The 22,500-nt window shown below is 39.1% G+C and overlaps 1 protein-coding gene across 4 annotated transcripts in view; it reads left to right on the top strand.

Moving 5' to 3' along the window:
- Nucleotides 1-22,500, top strand: part of LOC138007115 (fibroblast growth factor receptor-like 1) — a 38,053-nt gene that overhangs the window by 458 nt on the left and 15,095 nt on the right. The window contains exons 1-3 of one of the 4 annotated variants that reach the window (XM_068853853.1): nt 17,814-18,185; nt 18,256-18,395; nt 19,612-19,747. In XM_068853853.1, coding sequence (XP_068709954.1) covers nt 19,681-19,747 — 67 coding nt within the window. In that variant the 5' untranslated portion in view covers nt 17,814-18,185; nt 18,256-18,395; nt 19,612-19,680. Of the gene's footprint in view, nt 1-17,772; nt 18,396-19,611; nt 19,748-22,500 lie in introns of those variants that run through there. The other 3 variants (XM_068853852.1, XM_068853854.1, XM_068853855.1) reach the window with 3 other exon arrangements.

Raw genomic sequence — 22,500 nt, 5'->3', positions numbered from 1 at the left:
ATTAATGAAGGTAACTCAGTTCCAAATGCAGCGATATATATAATTATCTGCATCGTTTGTTTGTCATCATTCGTCGAAAGTGTACCAAATTCAGGTCTTGTTAGCCTCGCGTCGGTAGGTATCTAGCTACTTTACAGAGTAGATTTTCAGCTTACTTTACGAAAAGTGTGGTACGTTTCTTGATAAATATGTCGCGAGAAATACCATTGATTTGTACCCTCTCCCCACTCCCGAGCGTCAGGCAGTGTGGTTTGATTATAACACACCCTCCCCACCCCACCCCAATTAATGTTCGCCCAATGTTATTTGCTACTTTACGTCATTGGTCACGCAATAATCTCCCTTATTATATGGAGGAGAGTGTTTTACTGGGAACTAAACCACTCGTAGATTTCATACGCTACTACATCCGGGACCCGAGTGTCGTATCGACCCGAGTGTCGTATCGTTCAATGACGTCACGATTCCCGCCTTTTATTTCCCGCCTTTTTTTATAAAGCCCAGCCGTATCTGTAAAACTTGACTACTTTGAAACACAATAAAATCGGAATTTATCAATATTTAGTCTCCATATAATAAAAAGAACATTACACGTTGGCTCGAAGATATGAATTTTATGTTCGAGTGGCAAGAACAATATCTCACGAGTGAGCGAAGCGAACGAGTGAGATATTGTTCTTGCCACGAGAACATAAAATTCATATCTTCTCGCCACCATGTAATATCCTCTATATCTGCGTCGATATTTGTCCAGCACGGAAAATAAACCAGGACGAGACTTTCAACTTGTTTACAAGGCAGAAAACAACCTCGTTTTGTAGATTCTAGTGAAAGCTGGTCTAGTGAACTCTATCGAATGCTTTTCCAGAAAGGACACAATTGTTAAGAAAATATGGTAACCCATCGATGCAAGAAATCTTGGTTTTCTAGTCATGACGTCATCGCACGTCCGTACGTCCACCCGTCCATGTACGCCAATGTGACCAGTATCGTGCTAGTTTAGGGGTCGACCATTTAACTTTTGGGGGCGGGGATGGGTGATTTTGAAAAAAAATTTCCTGCAAGCGCTTGTCGGAAGAAAAAAATTACATGCAGAACAAATTTAACAGAAAGAGTATGGGAAAAAAAGGGAAAAAAATATCCTGCACACCAGATTGCTAGAATAAAAATTCTTGCTGACCAGAAATCCCCCCCCCCCCCCCTCAAAGTGAAATGGTCGGCCCCTTACAGCATGCGTCTTTATTAAAGACGCATGCTGTAAGGGGCCGACCATTAAATATTGGACATCCATGTTTTGATCAATTGAACCCTGTCAAAACAAGGTATCCGCTGACTAGTATCACGTGGCCATATCGCGGGCTCAAGCTTTGAGCTCATCGAGTTCAGCTGTTTTTTTTTTTAAGTTGACCGCTGACCAGTTACTGGTTTTTCGATTGGATTGCAGACTCAACTCAGGTTAAACTCACCTAAACATACACGAGGCTTCATTTTTCGCGCGCTTTCTGTGGCTCGACGCGGCTACATGGCCATACTACATCAACTATAGTTCTTACACAGTCAACGCCTTTCGTGTTCAGGTGGAAAACGGTTTCGAAAATGTTTTCGTTCTGCATTTTTTGCTGGTTTCGATCCAGTTTCACATGTCATCATATCTGTGGTCCACACTGGTGGCTACGCAGGTATTCACGTCAAGCAGCGGAGAGATATAAACTTAAAGCTAGGTGTTTATTTTTAATTTGCCTAGAGCTCCTTTTTTCTCTTTATAGGCCGTATTCTGTGGTCGATTTTGGTTCAGTTTCGTTGCCCAGGTGCTAGAAGTAACTTGAAACTACATAAATCTATAGTTTTTTACTTACTGAATACCAAATTTGCTTGTTGTCATCTCCAAAAAACCTGCAGTTTTTTCATAAAAGCCTTCAAAAGTTCGATATAATGGTTAAGAAATTTTCCCATGCGCCATTTTGTTTTCTGCATGACCGCTGACCTAATCGGCTCACATTTGGAAAATTTGCGGCTAAAGCGGGCGTTAAAGGGAGGCTTTGCATACAAATTAATATGCTTTTATGGATTCTTATTCATCTATAATAATTATTTAAGATGTTCAAACATCGAAAAGTATAAAAAGAGTTAGCAAACCCATGAATTAAGTAAGAGTTATCGGCCTGAAGCATTCGACACCGTAAATCATGATCATATCATGGAATTAGAGGGCTTCCCTTAAAATGGCTTACGAGTTACCTTCAGAACAAGCAGCAGTGAGTAGCAACAAGTGATACAGAGTCTCCAAGACAAGCTATAACTTGCGGAATTTCACAAGGTAGTACGTACAGACTAGGGCCTTTGCTTTTCTTACTTTATATTAATGATCTACCTAACTGCTCAGAGTCCTTAATTTTTAGGATTTTGCTGAAGATGAAAATCTGATGCCTCAGCTCGTGATCTGAAATTTCTTGAAATATTAATAAACTCTAAATTAGTAATGGTGCGATGTTAAATTATATGATAATCAAATCATCAAGGAAACCGTCTGGGAATCTACAAATAAAATTACAAACATAGATGCTTCGTGCCACCCACTACATTAAATATCTGAGTGTTATGATCGATAACTCATTAATTTGGAAATATCATGTCTCGCGTATCTCGCCAAGTAATAAGTAAGAGTTATCGGCCTGAAGCGAGGGGTTATGTGATTTATTCCCCTCGTGCATTGCTCTCGGGCAACGCACGAGGGGAATAAATCACATAACCACGAGCTGAAGGCCGATAAACGGCTTATTTTTACATTGACGAGGATTCCTCAAGGGATGCAAAAATACACTGAAGAAAAATGCCTCTATTGTTCATCTTTCTTTTGTGTTTCCACACTCCATGCTGGCACTGGTGGGATTCACAAGTTTCTCGGCTTTTTTATTATGTTAGTTTTTTAAAGTCGCATTTCGAATTAGTTGTTCGTCTTGTTCGTAGTGAATGCTAGGAACAGGCTAGCCATGTTGAGCGATTCAGAATCAGAACTGTTTCTTACTCAAAGCAGTTTTAGTGGCAGCACCTCAGTCAATTGGGCTTTCGGAAAACAACTTTTTATTTGCGGGTGCAGACAACAAGAAAGCAGTTGACAATTTCAATTTACGCACCGAAGATCTTTTGACCGACCTTTTTACAGATAAAGAAGATTCCGGCCGAGGGATCACTACTGTAACCAACAAGGAAACTCAGGCGAGGAATGAAGCAAGAATACCATAAAACACTGAAAGGGCAACTTCATGGAGTACACGAGTTTGGGATGAGTGGGTTACAGAGCGAAACTCGTTACTAAAGACTTACTAATAAATGACAGCGACAGTTTCGTGGTAGCTCCAAACAGCGGAATTTCCTTGAACGTGCCCCAAACGAAAACACTGCTAATTTCAATTTTAGAAATTGTAACGTCGTATTTAATATTTCCAAATCAACATTTGTAAGTTTTTTCTTCGTGAAAAGCTAATTTAAATGCGAGGGGATTTTATATTCCCCCCGAAAAGAACAAAGGAATCCGATCCCACGTAAAAATAAATTAGGTAATTCCACCAATAGTTTCATTGATTCATTGATTCATTCTCTTCATTTCGGCGGGCGTCCAAAACTCTGCGTAGGCTGAAAATCTGACAGGGACGAATGACTGTTAATTGCTTATGCCCCACAGATTAGATTAATTCAATATCTGTGCTGTTCTTAAGTTTGAGTAATCTGTTGGTGATCCATCAATCACCGGAATGTATCCAACTCTAGAAACATCGGGAATTTCGTCCTGGTATAGTAAGGTGTTGAAGCCTTCCCATCCGGGGAGAACAAAGTCACCCTGGCTTGGCTCTACCATCCTTACCAGCACCTACGCTAATTATAAGTCAAGCCTTTCCGCCGTTTCACCGGCAGAAATCGTAGTAATCAGACGTCCTTTATCATGGAACTTGGGCGTCTTCTTATAAGCGATAGTGAATGGCGTAATGATGGATGGAGGTGCTTCGGGGGAGCGCTGCAACTTTCTGATGTTTGGTTTTGTTTTGCGGTCCAACTTGGAGGTTTTCTGAAATGATCTTCTGGGTGATGATGCCATTACTTACATGGGTCTGTTTCTTTATTTCCTCGCCAAAGTCGATGTTGTCATGATAAATTAGGTTGACGGCTTTATTTGGTACAAATTCGTTAGGTACTATTGTAGATGTTTCAATATTTATTGCGCGATGGCAGTGTCATACGCCATTGTGGATGACAAAGATACACAATGTCCTAGACCATTTAGAACACTGATTGTGCTCGAACACCCAGACATCTGCCTGACAGCGATTGATAGAGCTAGGGACTTTGGTGTCTGGGTCTTGCCTCTTTGAGCTGTTATAAACCACGTCCTGACACAGCAAAAATAGCGTAACTCTGATGTTCTCATCCATGTCAACGTAATGGGAGTCCTCAGGATCATCTGAATATCCAAGCACCCATGCCATGAAGTTGAATAGCAAAGGAGACACCACTCTTAACACTATTACCCGTTATATCTGAAGAGAGTGAAGGCCAGCTTTCGTATCAAGAAGAAGCGTAACTACGGATATGTTCTCTAAGCTCTAAGGCAACCGAGTCAGTAGTACTCTCTTAATTAATGGTACTCGATTATCGCTCTCCATCACTGATCCGTATTCCTCTCCTACTAGTTCATCCTCTGTTTCGACATCACTTTGTTCATTTGTAAGCATCTTCTCCTCAACACTTCCTTGACATAAGTATTCGACATAAACTATTTCGCTCTTGTTGCGGACTTTTGGAGTGTGGAACACAAGTTGTGGAAACCTATCCTTTAAACGTTCCTTAAGACGGAAAGTTCGATAACCTGATGCATCCTCATTTTCGACCTGTCTCACAGTCTTTACAAATTCAGCTTTAAGGAGGCTCGAAAGAGTTTTCAGCTCGCGCGCGTAAGCCACACACGCAATTCGTAATATAATCTGCTCGCGTCAGCTCATGATTCAAATGGGTGACCAGAAATAGACAAATAACGCTAATTTCGCTCACCATTCTCCTAATTCCTATATATATAAATAGACATCTCCTATTCACGAAAACTACAAAAATTCTACACAAACGGTTTAATGGTCACTTAAATCTATTTGTGTTGCCCTGTAGCTCCACTCACGCGCGGACTCGAATGAGTGGATGACGCATCCGTAAATGCTGATCTTGTAACCCCCTAATTTTTCCTGAATTTGCTACATTACTCGTTTATATCTCTGCTTCCTTGGGCACTAAACCGTTTGTTATTTTTAAGGATGCGTTATTTAAAGTGGATGCGTATTTTTAAAAGGTGGTTTAATCAAAAATCGAATTTTCGTTGTCAACTGGAATTTAATAACAATTATCTGTACTCTTTTGGATATAAAGAAAAAGTTGATTTGTTTGTTTTTCTCTAAAATGCGAGAGAACAAGTGCTTTTTTAATCCGTTTGTCCAACTGGTTTTCGTTGTGCCTCGGCAATGACAAGAAAATTTTGCCCTTATGTTATAAACACGTAATCGCAATGAGTTCTCGTAAAATTAGAGGGAAATCTCACTAGTTTGAGTTTTCAGAAGTTTGTTTGAAGCACCCAAACGTTATTTAAGTTTTGGAGCAGATCGTGTTTGAAGTTCGTCCTTTCTTGGTTGCATTGCCGTATTTTGCTGATTCTTGTACCAAGCCAACCTGGCGTGTTTCAATGAAATACATAATGCATCAGTAAAACTCTTCTTTGACCTTGGACTCAAAAAGTCTTTTTTATGGCTTCTAATTTTAGCGTCATTCCTATTTGCTGGCTATTGACAGTTGACTCTGAAATGGCCGTTGGCAAAACCTGGATCGAACCGGACCGGACCGGATCGGATCGGGTCGGAGCGAGTCGAATCGGATTGTACCGGATCAGGCTCCTGACCGGATTGACAAACACGGACCGGATCAATAACAAAATCCCCGCCAGACAACGTGCTGAAGACAGGAGAAGTCGAATTCTGTGCCCTTCTCTCTTGTGTAGTCGTCTCCTCATTTATTGCGACTACTCGAAATGTTTTTTTTTCCAGATGTGATTACAGATTCCGGAGCGGAATTATGAAAGATACCGTGTGACGAATTGACGTCAATAAGTGAATTGACTGCGTGCGCAACGGTCTTCTTCTTCAAACATGAAAACTGACAACAATTTTTTTTTTATCACAGTTCCTGACAATTGCGCAACAGAAAGGGAGCGTCAGTTGACGAAAGGAGAGCCCCCAGAATAGTTGGGATTCTACTGTAATATATAAACAATAGCCTTCATTTGGCGCGAAAATATGCTCGGATATTTGTCCGCAGACATTATCTGTTCCGAGAAGCGAACAGTTTTCCGAGAGCGAAGCTCGAGGAAAACTGTGAGCTGACGAGACACCAGCACCATACATTGTATTCTTTGCATAATTATTGTTTTAATTGTTGTTTATTGTTACAAGAGATCTTGCTTTGTAGGTATGAAAAGTAAAATTAATGTAAGTGCTTTGAAGGCATATCAGCAAAAAATATCTTTAGGAATACGAATACAGTTATTTGTTAATGTGGGTTTCATACTTCTTGTTCCAATGTAAGCTTCGTACACTTATTAGGTAGTTGCCTTATGATTGCTTTTCAAGAAGAGGGAGACCTTTAGGTAAACATCCCTGAATTAATCCCTCTCCTCAAAGCTATGCACTAATATATAAAACAGATGTAAAACTCTGTAGGGAATTTAATTATGCGTTATCTGATATTAAATAACACTATTCTAAGATCACAGCTGGCATAGTGGCTGCCAAAAACTCTATAATTTCCTCACAGTCTGGTCTCTGAAACGAGGCAGCAAGGGGTGGTGGAACATTGACCTGTATAAAATTTTGTAAAGGTTCTGCTTGGTCCTTTCTGCAGCAGTATATCCCGCCTCATGGGTCGCCACGTTGCTTCCTTCGCTAGTATTCGATATTGAACGCTTCTTTTTACCCTACTGTTGGGTTGGAACAACTTGCCTTGACGGAATGGCATCTTTCTTCAACAACATCTTTCATTCCGTAATCGAGATACTCTTTGGGAGTGAAATAATCGCTGCAAATGTGACCCGAACCTGGTTTCCGTGAGTCAGAGTCTCTTTTTTGGCGAACAAACAAAACCCATTGTCGATGAATTGGTGCATGCATATAACTAAATAATGTTAAACAGTCAAAAGAGGAAACTCTAAAAACATTTAAAATCATTTAAAAAATCTAGGGAGTGACTGACCCGATTGGACACTAAAATCAATATCCTTAACGTAAGTGTGTCTCTTTTGCAAGCGAAAAAATGTCTTAAAATTGCTTCCCGTGTAACAGGGGCATACATTATTCCATATAATAGCTCCTTTATGTCCGTCTGAATTTTTCAGAAAGTAGGAGTTAATTCTTGGGACAATAATCTTGTGACTTTTTCTGAGATGGAAGTTCGCACAAGCTCTGTTACTAAATGTAATGTAAAAGCTGCTTCTTCGCTGATAATTTTATAAAATACAGTCGAACCTCCCGTCAGCGACCATCCAAATTGTCAAGCGCCGAGGTGGTGGCTTATGGGAGGAGGTCGCGTACAAGAGCTTAAACCATATTGAGTCAAAATTTTGCCTCATTAGCATAATTATGGTAACTGCAGAGTTACCAAGCGCCAATACCCATCATCATCATCATCATCATTTCATCATCATTTATTAAATTAATTTTATAAAAACAGAATTTATAATCTTATACAACCCGCAAATAGCAAAGCTAATCGGGGCGGATTGTATAATTTACAATAAAATTACATCAGTGTTAATAAATAAATAAATAATAATAATAATAATAGAAATAGATATACACATATATTCACAGATAGCTAGAATTTACATAGAAGAGCAAGAACTATAATAATACACATAACATAAGAAATGAATAATAAGAGCTACTAGAGCTTAATTAATGATAATTAGTAATTTTTAACATTAACGTAGAGACATCAACATAATCATCCTCATTACCAAGTACCGCAAGCAAAAATTGATGAAGTTTATTTTTGAAGGGTTTTTTCCTAAGTTTACGCAGTTCAGGCTTCAGGCAATTCCACAGCTTAGCTCCGAAAATGGAAAACGAATTAAGTTGAAGTCTTAGTCTTGATTTATTAACGTATAAATTACCAGCATCAGAAAATCTAGTGTTATATATATGAACGTCAGATGAACAAGTAAAAAGATCACAGATATTCTGAGGCGCAGAATTGGTAGATATGTCGTGCATAAGGGAACATACTGTTTCAAAATAAAGCATGTTGAGTGGTAAGACATCAGCAGAGACAAACAAAGGAATAGCATGAGATCTGTTACCAGCAAAGAACATTAGCCGAAGAGCTCGTTTTTGTAAGATAAAGACCTTCCTTAAGTAGATCTGGGCAGCCTGGCCCCAGGCAGCAATTCCGTAGTATGTATATGGGAAGATCAGAGAACGGTAAATTTGGATTAAAGTATTCAGAGGGACAGAGTGCCTTAATCGCGATATAATTCCTACAACCCTGCTGATTTTAGAAGCAATGTAGTCAATATGATATTTCCAAGTTAAGTTTTTATCGATGAGAACGCCCAGGAACTTTACATAATCTTTGCATTCCAGAAACGTATCACAATTTGAGGCATTGTTGTATATCCTTATATTAATCTGATAATTAAGCTTCTTTTGTGATGGTCTAAAGATGACAAAATTTGACTTTTTTGCATTTATGGTCAGCTTGTTAGCATTCAACCAGTCACAGACTTTCTGCAACTCGATGTTGATTACATTTTCTAGTGACTTCAAATCCTTGTCAGCAAACAGCAGGTTTGTATCATCAGCAAATAAATAAAAAGAAAGCTTCTTAGAAGAATTATAAATATCATTAATATATATCAAGAAAAGTAGAGGGCCTAGAACAGAGCCTTGTGGGACCCCTGTTAACACATTTCTTTTAGATGATATTTGTTTATCAATTTGAGTAGTTTGGGCACGGCCATTTAAATAGGATGAAAACCATTCGTTTACTGGCCCCCTTATACCGTAATGATATAGCTTGCTCAGAAGAATTGAGTGATCCACAGTATCAAAAGCCTTTTTGAAGTCGAGGAAAACACCGCAAGTAAACAATTTGTTATCCATATTGCTTTGTATCGAATTCACAATATCCAAAATTGCATGCTGAGTTGACATATTCTCACGAAAACCATACTGGCCATTGTACAGAAGTCCACTTAATTCGACATAAGGTTTTAATCTATTATACATAACTTTCTCAAAGAGCCGATTGAAGAGCGAAAGAAGAGAAATGGGACGGTAGTTACTTGGGTCCGTTTCATCGCCACCCTTGAAGATGGGAACAACTTTTGCGTGCTTTAATTTAGATGGATATTGTCCTGTTAAAACGGAATTATTCATTATATATGCCAATGGTCGAGAGAGTACACTACTGGAAGATTTCAATACGCGAACAGGACAAGAGTATAAGCCATGTGATTTGTTAGTAGGGAGAAGCAGAATTTCAGTTTCGAATTCCATGGGAGTGACTGGCGCGAAGAAGAATGAACTAGATGAATTAGCAGCAGGGAGATAATCACCGAAATGATGATTAGCAGGAGGAACAGATGCCGCAAGTGTTTGACCCACGGAAGAAAAGAATTCATTGAGCACATTAGGGCTCGCAACAATAGGCTTACATCTTCTTTTATTTCGGCCGATGAGATGATTAATCCCGATCCAAGTTTTTCTAACATTTGTCATATGATTATTGAAATATGAATGATAGTACGACTTCTTACTGCAGCGAACAAGTGTAAGTAATTTATTGCGATAGTGTTTATATTTTTCATAATTTCCAGATGCAAATAGAGAATTTTTTACCTGTATTGACTTACGTATCCCCCTAGTGATCCAGGGTTTAGAAAATTGCTTGGCTTTGCGCTTTGATAAAGGTCGAAGGGGCGCATGTTTGTTTACTATTTTGTTAACGCTGTTAAAGAATTTAGAAAAACCAGCATCTGCACTATCTCCACAGTTTCTCATGGCCAAATCCCAGTTGATCTCGGATAATTCTGACTGAATTTTTTCCTCCGTGTCTCTTGAAAATTTCCGATACATAGTTCTTCGGGGTAACTCCTTTACTTTGAAAGACTTAATAATGCAAAATTGAGAATAATGATCGCTTATATCCGAGATTATATTACCGCTCGTGATTTCCCTACCGATTTGGTTCACGAAGATATTATCAATTAGAGTGGCTGACTTACTGTTGACCCTAGTTGGTTTATCAATTGTAGGAATAAAAGAAAAACTTTGCAGCGAAAGTAAGAAGTCTTTAGTAAAGTTGCAGGTTTCGGCATTGAGGAGGTTTATGTTGAAGTCTCCCATAACATAGATAGGCTTGCCAGATGTACTAAGTTTTTCTAAGGTTTCATCAAAATATGTCTGAAAGCTCTCAGGGGAGTTGTGCTGCCTATAAATTACACCACAGATAATGTTACTTTTCATTTATCCATCTAAACCCACTTTATAACTTTTAGTAGTCAAAAATATGTAAGCTTTCCAGAGTATTTATTAATGGTTCGCCTCTAAAAGACTACGTAATGATGCGAACGGAACAAGTTTCACGATCAGTTACCGTGAATTGATTCTTTAATGTTGTCTAAACGTTAGTGGAACCTGAAGGTGAACTAATAAGGATTGGATTGCTAGCTTTATACTTGACAGCCCGTTTATTTTACTTGTGATTTACACGTTAACAAACATAAGAAACACTACACCTAGACCTCAGATGAGCCCGTCCTTCGTGTATTGGTTGGTCGTACGATCGCTTGAGGTGTTTCAGGATAATTCAGGAAATCAGTTGTAATTCTCTGTAATCTAAAACATTCAAGGTCGTCTTTTTTACGACTTACAGAATCCAGTGTATATGAATTTTTCCTTTAAAATTTTAGATGTTTTATTCATGCAAAAAGTCAAAGATCCGGTACTACCCAGGAATGCGATAATGTTACAACGCCTAATAATCCAATTTCCGCTCCATTACCTGTCAAGTGGTCGGTTACGGGAGGTTAAGGACGGTTATTGCCCTTACGTTCTGCGCATATCCAGATACTCGGATTCCCTATCGTTAGTGCTTACTAATGCAGGGATATTTTTGCGCAGTTTAGAGTTATGCGGAGAAAGCAAAACTTAGCAAGTGCTCTTGGTATCCAAAAAGAAAATTGGGAGTAACCATGCAATTTTCAGAGATAATTAAGCTAATATTGTTGATTAATTATCTTTTTCTTTTTGGATTTTAATAACACTTGTTGAGATCTGCTTTTCCCGCATATTCATAAAACCGTGCAAAAATACATTTGAATTAGTAGGCATCGTTCTTAAAACAAAAGAAAATTTACTATTAGCTCCAAAAGTGGTCGCGGTCGCTTACGAGAGGTTCCAAACATAGAGATTGTACTTCGAAACATTTGGTATTTTGGAAAAGTGGTAGCTGAGGAGATGTGGTCGCTTACGAGAGGTACAACCGTGGTCAATACTCTTGGGACATTAACGAAACAGCTGGTGAAAATGACGCATTTTGTCTCCCCCCGTCCCCCCCCCCCCCGGTTCAGTGTTGACGTTATGGCTTCAAATCTTTTTCAACACAATCAACATTGCTGAGGGGAAGGGGGGACAGCAGCAACAAGCTTTTTCCACAACATTTCCAAGCGTTTATAACAGGTTAAATACACTTTTCATAAGCAAGGTGTGTTTTCGCGCCTCATTTTCGTAAGTGTCGCAAGACGTTTTGACCAGGGTTGTAGTTTGATTTGATTTGATTTGATTTGATTAAACGGAGTTTGTACGTGTATTATAGTGCCCCAGTTTGTGTGTTCATAGATATCAGAACAGGGCATGTCTTTGGGTAGCTTGTATATCCTTCTTGCTGCCCTTCCGCCACTTCAAGGGAATGTAGTTGCTCTGCATGGGTGTATTATCCCTTCACAATCATGGATAAGGCCATATAAGACAGAAGGTAGAATACGTCTGCGCACATCAAAAAGGAACTTCTCCAAAAAGGAACTTCGTTCTAAAAAGTTTCTTTGAAGAACGATCTATAGAACCTTTTTGTAGCATCCATTGTCTTTCTTTAGATAAGAGCCACCTCCCCCCCCCTCTACCTTATGTTATACCATGATCAAGCTAAACAAGACGCATTAAATGGCCTGTATTCAGGCCAGCAGATTTGTTAGTTTGTTGAACGGCTTGATTTAAAACTTTGAGTTTGGCTAAGTGACTTTTAAGTTGTCCTGAACGAGATGGATTTACCCTTTCACTAACCAGAAAGCCTTCATGGCTCTTGGTCGTCTTAAGGACGGTCTAACCTATTGTTATCACGCATTTCTTCTGCGCATCACGCAATGATTAGGACACCCGCTGATTTTAATTTTTCAAGTTAATTTTTTTTCATCGCACTGCCACGGAGGATTTATTCGGTTTCAGTTCAAAGCACACGTCTCCTGTAGCAAAAGACCAAGAAAAAGAAATCGTAATGGAACAGTTTTCACAACGCCATACTTTATTGGAAAAGCTAGAAACAATTTTCTTAGTTTCCACTTTATCAAAAATCAAACCTTATTTTCCCCGAAAAATGCATGGTTACCCTATTATCATTTCACATTCCAATAACCCAAACTAAGATCTACTTTTCTGCGTAGTCATATCCTGGGGAAAAAAATATTTTTATTATCGATTATTAGGAAGCACCGCCCTTAAAAGAACTTTCAGTTATATTTGGTGTGAAGAAGAAAACCAAACTTTTAGTGTATGAGATCAGACAATTTTATTTTTTTTAAAAAGTACTTTGTTAATACAACAATCGATGAATGAGAAAATAAATTAGGAAACGTATAGAAATAAATGAACACAATTCAAAAATTAAATTTCAATTGGCCTTTGAGATCTTCCGCATGGACAGAAAGACATGAAAAATAAATAAATACATTGAAAAAGCTTCCCCAGGGTCAAATCTTAACTCTAGGCCTTAGGCATAGTCAGGGATGCTACTCTGGTTTGAATAAACTTGAAGGTAGATTCAAAGACCCAATAGCCTGCGTATAGCTGGCGGTTCGCAAGAGAACTCGAGCTGTTTTCCCGGAGGAAAGGGAGAACCGCCTGACAGGATTGACCGGCGACTTTTCGAGTAGTCCGAACGCTGGCGGCGTACGCACAGGTTTGATTGGATAAGTACACGTCTTTCAAATGTTTGATTAATCTGATTAATCCCAAAGATATAGTGGTGTCACGTAATATTTTCATTCAGAACGCGACACAAATCGTCAGAATATTCCCCTCACAAACTATTACTTTAGTACAAAATGCAACCAAATCGTCAGATTCCGACTTCTCGTTAAGACTGAATGTGTTTCGTCATTGCAATATTCTTGAAGTACCTTGAAATTTTTCTCAGAGAAACCGCCAGTCCTTCTCGCACGTAAGGATGCACGATTAGGATAAACTCGCCACCTTTGTGCATTTCTTCCTACATAGACTCATGATCATTGATTTAGTTTTATCCTGAAATGAGCTCAACAGTTCTACATGCTCATTTCGGATGGCAATAGCCACTTTCACTTCTGTAGTAGGGTTTCTAATTAAATCTTCCATTGTTTGGTGGCGAGAAGTCGAAATTTTAGCCAGCTTTCGGAGGCTAATGCGAGAATTCCAAAATTTCATTCGGAGCGCTCAAAGCTTCCTACATAATATTATTGTGATTTTTTGGCTCTAGCACGTTTCTCGATAGATTTTCAAGGAGGAGTTTGTGATAATATTGTGTCTGAATAACCCATCCTGGACTTTTATATGTATTACTATTTGGCACCTGACTCTCACTCCACTTTCCTCACTATTTTTTAATAGCTATAAGAGTTTTTATGATATAATCTTAAGTCATCTTGGCTCGAACTTGTTTCTTTCGCCTAAATTTAAAATACATTTAGAACTTTCCTTCCACAGGCATGACATACAAGATCAGTAAATATGTCTGATTTTGCTATTTTCAGACCAATCTTGGCCAAACGTTCAGCCGACGTCACGTTTAGACATACTTCGCGCTTTGATATCTTGAATAGGCTCAATAGGTTTTGCGTGGAAATGTATTAAGTCTTCTGAAATTACCCATGTGAATCTTCAGCTGATAAAAGCCAATTTGCAACTATTTTTAAAATTTTCCGTTTTCAACTGAGGAGGAAAAGGGTTTCTCAAATTTGCCGCAATCATCCGTAGATTATTTTGTTTGGTGCAAGCCGCAATATTCGTCTTACCGCCTCCTCTCTCATTGGTTGAATCTCCAAAGGCTGGAAATCGAAAAGGTTGTCAATCCTTGCAGGCGGTTCTTCCTTTCCAGCATACTTGCGCCTCTCCAAATCTCTCGCGCTCCAAAAAAAAAAAAAAAAAAAACAGCCAGCTACGCAGGCTAAAGTCCCAACGCTTAGACACCCATGTCTACTGTCTTCATCAGGGGTGATAAAACTGAGTGACTGCCAATTGGTTCGTAAACAGTGGTCCGAAAACTCACAGTGATTCCAAAAGAAACGTGGGGGAAACCTGCCTTAGAAGAAAAAAAAATGCAGAATACTTAAAAATCTGAGGACTTCTTTCCTATAAACGTAGTATGCTCTTTGCCCCATCATTTCCTCAGTACTGAATTGTCAATGGAGATCACGTCTGGCGTTTCCATTTGTCTCATAAACTATTCGCAGTTCAATATATGGTTAATTTCATGTATCATTTCATTCGCTGATTCACTCATCAATGGAACATTAGAACCCAGCTCTCAACATCAGTGGCTTCATTGCTCAGTGCTTCTCTACGCAATTGTTCATAACTGGGAGGATCATGATAGCTTCATTTGAATTTCATATCCGCAGTTCAATATATGATTCACTGTTTCATGTATCATGTCGTTCGTTAGATCATATTTGGATTGTCATCACCGCATTCATCCTGTATTTCCTTCAATCGGGCCATTCTTAACTGAGAACCTCTTTTCGCAGATATTTTGATCGAATCACTTCTCTTGTCTCAGAGCGTGTGTATTACCTGAGAGACTCTTGAAGAATCAACGAGGAAAAAATCTAACGTCTAGGAATGAACAAGGATGGACCAGCTCGAATGCACCCAGAACGAACTGGCCGCGGAGCCGCTGACATTTTCTAAACTATTATATTTTCGGCTTCTCATTAGAATATACTGATTTTGGCCGTTGGATTGTTTAAAACTTAAGAACGCAGAATTTTTTTTTATAATCCCCCCTACTGTTTTTCCCTTGTCATGTTTTTTTCCAACTAGCTGTGATTTTACTTTGTGACTTGGCGAAGACCCCGTTCACACGTATCCGTATTCGTTTTCCAAAAAAAAAAAAAAAAAACCGCGTCCACCCGTAGCGTTTTCGCATTGTTTTTGCCCGTCCACACGTTTACGTTTACGATGAATCGATTTGAAACGATAACTTTTTATGATAATGCGACTGCGCATGCTTGACTCCTAAGGATTCGCTTTTACTATAACTCAGTTGGGCTAGAAAGTTGGCCCACCAAGCACAAGTATGTCCAGGTCTAACCGCAAAATCGTCCAGGACTTGGTTGGTAACCACCGGTAGTGGTAAAAGTATAACCTAATAATAGAGAGACTAATAATCACTTTTACGGCAAACGTCGGACTAAAATTTGCGTTTTGCCAAAAATGGAAAAAACTCGTTTGATCATGGGCTCATTTCTTACGTATCAAGAAACTTTCCAAAAGAGAACGATAACATATTTGTCATGCTTTTATGTAGCCTGTTCCAGGCTCCGAGAAAGCAGGGAAAGCGCAAATATGAGAAAACGAGTGCGACGAAACGCGTGGAGATCCCGCGCGTGTCTTATTTTCGCGTTCCCTTTGTGCTTGTGCCCACCCTACTACCTGAGAGCCTGGAACAGGCTAGCTTTTATGACAAGCATCAGCCCACCGTTTCGCGTTTGCCCTTTTCACGTAAACGCGATGCTTAATCTCTCTATAATGTCGCCTTCTGGAATAGTCAGCTTGAAGAAATAGTAAAGCTAAAAAGCGTCTGTCCACCATCTTGAATCGTGTATAGTACTGCGAGGAGTGGATTGGAACCGATATTGTGGCGTCAGCGTTTTCGATAAGTTCCGTTCTCGTCTGTCCACACGCACACGCGAAAACAGCGTTCAAAAGTTCCACTTCGGAGAAAGTTTTTGAAAAGTTCCGTTTTCAGTAATCGTTTGTCATCAGATACGTGTGGATCGAAGCCGTATCCGTACATTTTCAAATGAAAACGAATACGTTTGGACGGAACATAAAATAATTGAAAGTAATATTCGGTGTCCTGGTTGCATTTGACACATCATTGTTTCGCCGTGTTTTCGCCTCGAGGAATATTTCTTAATTCTTTTTTCAGGCGCGAAAGTTGAGGACACTGAAGAACGCAGACTGCAGACTGTGCAGACCGTCTGTAAAATGAAAATTCGGTTCCCTTGAATTAGGCCTAAATAACATTCGGTTAGCCTAATTAGGCCTAAATAACATTCAGGTTAGCCTGTTTACGGCTAGCTCTCAATAATAGTGAGGTTAACGCCATATTTTACCCTTTGGTCTGCACGGTCTGCACAGTCTGCAGTCTGCGTTTTGGCGTGACCGCGAAAGTTGTGTTTTTATTTCGATTTCGTTTGTTCTAAAATTATCAATATACGTTTTCAGGGGCACCCAACGAGAATATAGTTCAAAACCATTTAGACATAGCACCGTTAAACGTATTTTAGTAAGTAAGTAAGTAAGTAAGTAAGTAAGTAAGTAAGTAAGTAAGTAAGTAAGTAAAAGGTTTATTTCACAACACTTCCTCATGGTGGCTCTTCGTTTGTGAAAAAACTAATTATCTAAATTAAAAATTTATAATCTACAAAATATTATTAAAGACATATATATACATCTGTAACAATTTTTCAACTCTTCGGATTTCCTAGCTGAAAGTCTAGTGATCCGAAAATTATAGGGATCAAAACTTACCTTTTCGAAAATTTTAGCCAGAAAAAAGGTTCCCGAAAATTCTAGGGGACCTTTTTAGGGTAAAAATACGTTAAAAATGGGCAATTATATCACTTTTTAAGCCGTTGGAAAATCCTAGGACAGGCAGGCAAGCAAGAAATTTCACACAAATGTTCCGAAAATTCTAGATCTCAAATCGTCTTCCGAACAGATATTTTCCGAAAATTGACGTTGGGTGCCTCTGCGTTTTGCCGACTTTGTTACTTGAATAGATGATAGACGAATGACAGAAATTCGTTTTCAATGTTGTTTTCACGTCAGGAACTAAGCTTAATGTGTGCGATGTGACTTACGTGGCTCATTGTCGTTATAATCGATTTAAACTAATATGGGTCGTTAGGAAATAAATTTCTATTAATTTAATGTGTCGTTCTAATCACAAGCAAGCGATCGTCCTGGGCTAGCAATGGAACCCAAGCAATTGAAATGATCATTTAATTCACACATAAGCCTGCTTTTCCCATTTTGTTTGATCGAGCCTCGCTTTTGAGTGGTGTTGAAAATATCGAGCAAATCTTTATCTACATTTGTAAATACCTCACACTTAGTGGATATTTTAAATTATGTTAATTATTCGATCCCTGTTTCAGTTGCTGATGATTGGCTGTCGAGTGTGTGAAAATCGAATGTTTGCGATTAATTCAAACGCAGAGATTCTAACGGATTGGGTTTCAATCAACAATCGCTCATTTTACTGTGATGCAAACCCCAATGGCATGGAGGAAAATTTCATAGTCGTTAATCCATACCATCGCGGCTGTCCTTATCGATCGCCATTTTATGCTACTTCGCCACATTAGCGTTATCTGACCTCCAGACAAGTATCTTGATATCGAGAAAGCTGTCGCCTGTACATACCCGTGTGGAGTTTCCGTAGATCTGTGACATTTATGCCACTCAATATGTGGCCACAAATGTCCGACTGGGACTTGTATCATGGTCCCATTTCATTCCTTTCGACAAATCTATTTTAATCCAAGCTCAGCTCATTGTTTATTTAGACATTGTATTCGAGAAGTAAAGGAGTGAAACGTTAAGGAAAGGAAAACAGATTGGGTAAGCGACGCCTTTTGTCCTAGGCTGGGAACTGTTTGGAAACAATAGGTTATCTTTGTGGTGTAATCAGTATCTTGACAGACAGTAATTGTGCAAGTGATTGGCGTGTACATTGCCTTTCGGGGTGAAATGTGTCCTCGGCCGGCTAGGAAACACTTGCAGAATCAAAGCACCTAAACAGAGAATCAAGAATTTTTCATTGTCAGCTGCGTAAGTATTGAACTTATTTGCCTTCTTCGGATTTCCGTCATGTAGGTGGTAGTGTCGGGGAGGGTCAAACACTGATTGAAATCACAACAATTCAAGTTTGTCTGGCTCAGACATTGATTGCATGCATCGCTCTTAACGCGACCGAACCGTTTTACCAATTTTATTGGCCAGCGCACAGGTGAAAGCTTATTCAGTCTCCATGTGACTTCTAAGCATGTCCTTTATTTGACTGAGAATTTCATCAGGACATTTTTCAAATTTGTATCTGAAAGCTATCTTCTTAAGTGGCAGAGTCATCTCAAATGATTGATGACCAAGATGCCACGAACATCACATAGCTTACACGTTGCTCAAAGTCCAAAAAGCTTTATGCTTTTATATACCAAGTTATCGTATTCAGTTCTCCAGTATGGGCTCGATGTTTGGCCTCTTCCTTTTGCCGTATTTCGTGTCGGTATCTACACGTCAGGGAGGTTTGATTCATCGGCATTCTGTGACCTCTGAGTTAATGATGAGAGTGTGGGTTAAGATGATTTATTGCTTGGTCGCCATCGGGCTATCATTGAGTTACATCTATAATATGGTTGTTTACTAAGTTGGACTTTTTATCATCTTAATGTTAATGACCGCTTGGCGAAAAACCCGTTCTCAAAATTATGTAAAGGCGGAACTACGCCGATTTACTTCACAAATAAATGAGAATTCCATTGTTTTTCTTCAGTCGCCGGCGACACAAGATTGATTTCATTGGCGTTTTGGGAATGGAATATATATTTGCGCTTAACAATTCAAGCGGTTTTAGATTACTTCTTCTGAGAATGTTCATGCCGACATCAAGCTTGCGTTAATGGCCGAAATGTCACAATGGCTGGCAATATTGCGTTCCAGAAAATTCAAAGTGCGTTGAATTTGAAGTCATCATTCCCGAAAGCCCTGCAAATATTGCTAGTATAAATTTCATTGAATATACTTTAAATATTGTAAAGATGCAAACGTCCCAGCATGCCAGGTGATGTTAACATTAAATCGTAACCGTTTCTAGATGAGTATTGAAGGTGTATGAATCACACATTCCTGTCCCCTTCTGATGAAAGCCAACTATTGAATAGCTTTTGCTAAATGAGAGGTTCATTACAGGGCCATTGAACGCATGCGATCTCGCCATTCAAACACATGGATGAATGAGTAAAGTGTCTCCTTTTTCCCGTTTTGATAGAGTTGACTCTAAGAAGAGCCGCGGATATCAGTTGGGTTTGTTCACAATCTGAAAGCCGATTCTTGAAGAATGCTGCCAATCAGAACGGTCTCCTTGGAATTTGTTTTATTCCTTTTTGTGATTGTTCATTCTGAAGGTATGTTTGTTTGCGTGGGATTCATGAAACTGTCTCTGATATAAATAGAAACTGCTTCACTAGACCACATCGGTTCCAAATTAATTGCTCCCTTTTGAGCGCTAAACGTAAACAAGATAAGCTCAGCATAGTCTTTCCACTGAAGTAAAGGCCAGCCCATTGGGACCACATTTTATCCAAACCTTGGATTTTGCAAAGAATTTAACCTGGGATTTGGAGGACATAAACATGAAATCGGAAACACTTGTCACAAAGACGACATCACGGAACCGCCTTAAATTAGTGTTTGAAGGGGACACATCTCAAAATTCTTATGTAAGGCTCTGGTTTCTTTCAAGATACTCCAGCGCTACTTCAGAACGACATAGCAATCAAGAAAAGACAAATATCGAGATTTATGAAGTCATGACTGTGTAATAAGGCTCAAAGATTGCAGAGTTGTTTGTTAAAATGAAATTAACCTTTCTTAAAGCGTACTTAACTCAAGATGACTGATAACGCCACTTGATAAAAGACAATTGTGTAAGACTGCGATGTGGAGACGTAGAAGCTCTTCGAGCAAAAAAAAGTCAGTCTTGTGATAAGATCACAAGAGTATGAACACTGTTGGAGTTCTGGAGAGGCGTCGAGGGTAAATTGATGACATTGTTTCATGATGCTTAAGGACAATATACCAAACACATTGTTTAGAGAAAACGCAAGAAAGAATCGCTGACTTCTCTTACAACTGCGTACTTTCCGCATACAAATCTATACATCTTGAACGCGCACTCACTTACTGTTGACAAAATGGGGCTAAAAAGGACTTAAAGTATACTAATTTGTTCAGCGACTTTTCATCTGTTGCTTCTTTCCAAAGGATTCTTTGTCAGTTTCCAAAATCCTTTGTCCAACAATATTCAAGAAGCTTAAGAATTATATGTTTCGTTAGTTTTTTCAAAGTAATTAACACATTCTTGGCTTTTCCCATGCTGAGAACTAAAAAAGACCAAAACTCAAGATTATACCATATCTTTCGATGGTTTTCGGAAAGAATATCCACTGATAATGCGAGGTTAAAGGAAAGCAAGCTATTACAACCGCTTTGAGCGGTAATTCACGTTATATATTCTAGGCTATTTCGTCAATAGTAACTTTGAAAAACCGCGAACCTTTTTTTACCCACTGCTGCCCCTCTTAATTGATCGATAATTACAGAGTGACCACTGCCTCAGTGCCTGAGTCAATTGCATAAGCCCCAAATTAGAGCCGGGGCCCGACAGTGGGCGACATTGATGTAATCTTTTGGTTTATTTCAACATCCTTGCATACGGAATCCGCGCCCGCAGTGCGCGCGGCAGTCAAAACTGTGCTATCCTGTCAATCATTTGCCCTTTCACCGGAAACAGTCCGTGTCGGTTGTGCGTAAATGACATTTGTCGATCTACCCCGTCGAAGTTAACACAAATAAATAGGTTATCAATACGGTTTTGCAGTCTTCTTACACTTGATTCGAAAATACCAGCCTAAATTCGGCTTAGAATAGTTAGAAAAAGCACAAATAACAGCCAAAGCACAACAGCTTACGTTCGAATTCTGCTCGCCGACAACCCAAATTTGTTGACAAAAAAATTGCCACAAAATGTTTTAAATGGTTTTCTGGCCCTTTATTAATAGCCTTCACGTGAATTTTAAATGGAGAATCGGGAAAGAAAAATTGCCAAGCTGATATTTGACATTTTCAAGTAGCGAAAATTTGTATAAGCACTACAAAACTTTTACTGACCACCATTGCCCGAAGGAACACCCTTTATAAGCTGCAAGGAAGCCGCTGATGAATTTTGCACAAAAACCTCGGCCCCTAACACCGGAAAGCCAGACTTCGAAAGTTTTTCAGCGAAGGCTCAGTAAGGAAGAGCTTCTAGAGCTTGCCCTCCCGCAGGTCGCCAGAAAGGTGCAAACTGAAGCTGATTATTTCCAAAAAGGGCAAGATCTAGAAGGGGCAGTCAAAATTGTGTTTCTTGTATTGTGCGAAAATTTATTCAAAACTTTTCCCTCACTCCCAAATAAGAACTTGCTTTGTCTTGCAATTCTACAGTGAATTACTATTAGGCCAATACGAGAATCAACATCAAAGAGGCACTCCCAGGGGTTTTGGGGAAGAAGAGAACATGGCTAATTTGAACTGGAGAACAGATTAACAATATCAAAATATTTTAGGGAACAAGGGAAGAAAATCAATTTAAATTTTAGGGATCAAAAAGCTGGGAACAAGTTTGAAAGTAATTTGGGGAGCAAGGAAACACAAGCAAATATTTAAAGGGAAGAAGGACCCCTCCCCCCAGGAGGACCTCATCAAATGTTCTGCCTCTTTCATCCAGCAGCTCAAACAAGCAATTCCAACAATTTTTGAATGACCGACACAAAAAGAAGACTCTCTTAGAGAAATAAATTATTTATGATAATTATCACTTTAGCATGCGAAACAATGCTCAGATGCTTATGAGCACCCTCATGCCTATGTTTGTAAAAAAGCACCATGAAGTATTCCTTGCAGCTGGTTTAGGCATTGTTTCATCTTTCAACATTGGGCAAAGCCAAATCAACTCCATTCTCAGAGTGCACTGGGGAAAGAAGCTAGAAGAAAAAACTGGCCTTAATCCAATTCTCCCAAGGTAATCTTTACAGAACAAGATAATTGAAGGAACACTTTTAAATGCCAACCTTAAGCCTTTTAAACCAAGCGCAAACAATATTAATAGTCTTTAAATTCA

The sequence above is a fragment of the Montipora foliosa genome, chromosome 6 (assembly GCF_036669935.1).
Source record: "Montipora foliosa isolate CH-2021 chromosome 6, ASM3666993v2, whole genome shotgun sequence".
Taxonomy (NCBI): Eukaryota; Metazoa; Cnidaria; class Anthozoa; order Scleractinia; family Acroporidae; genus Montipora; species Montipora foliosa.
This window is presented reverse-complemented; position numbering and strand designations above follow the sequence as displayed.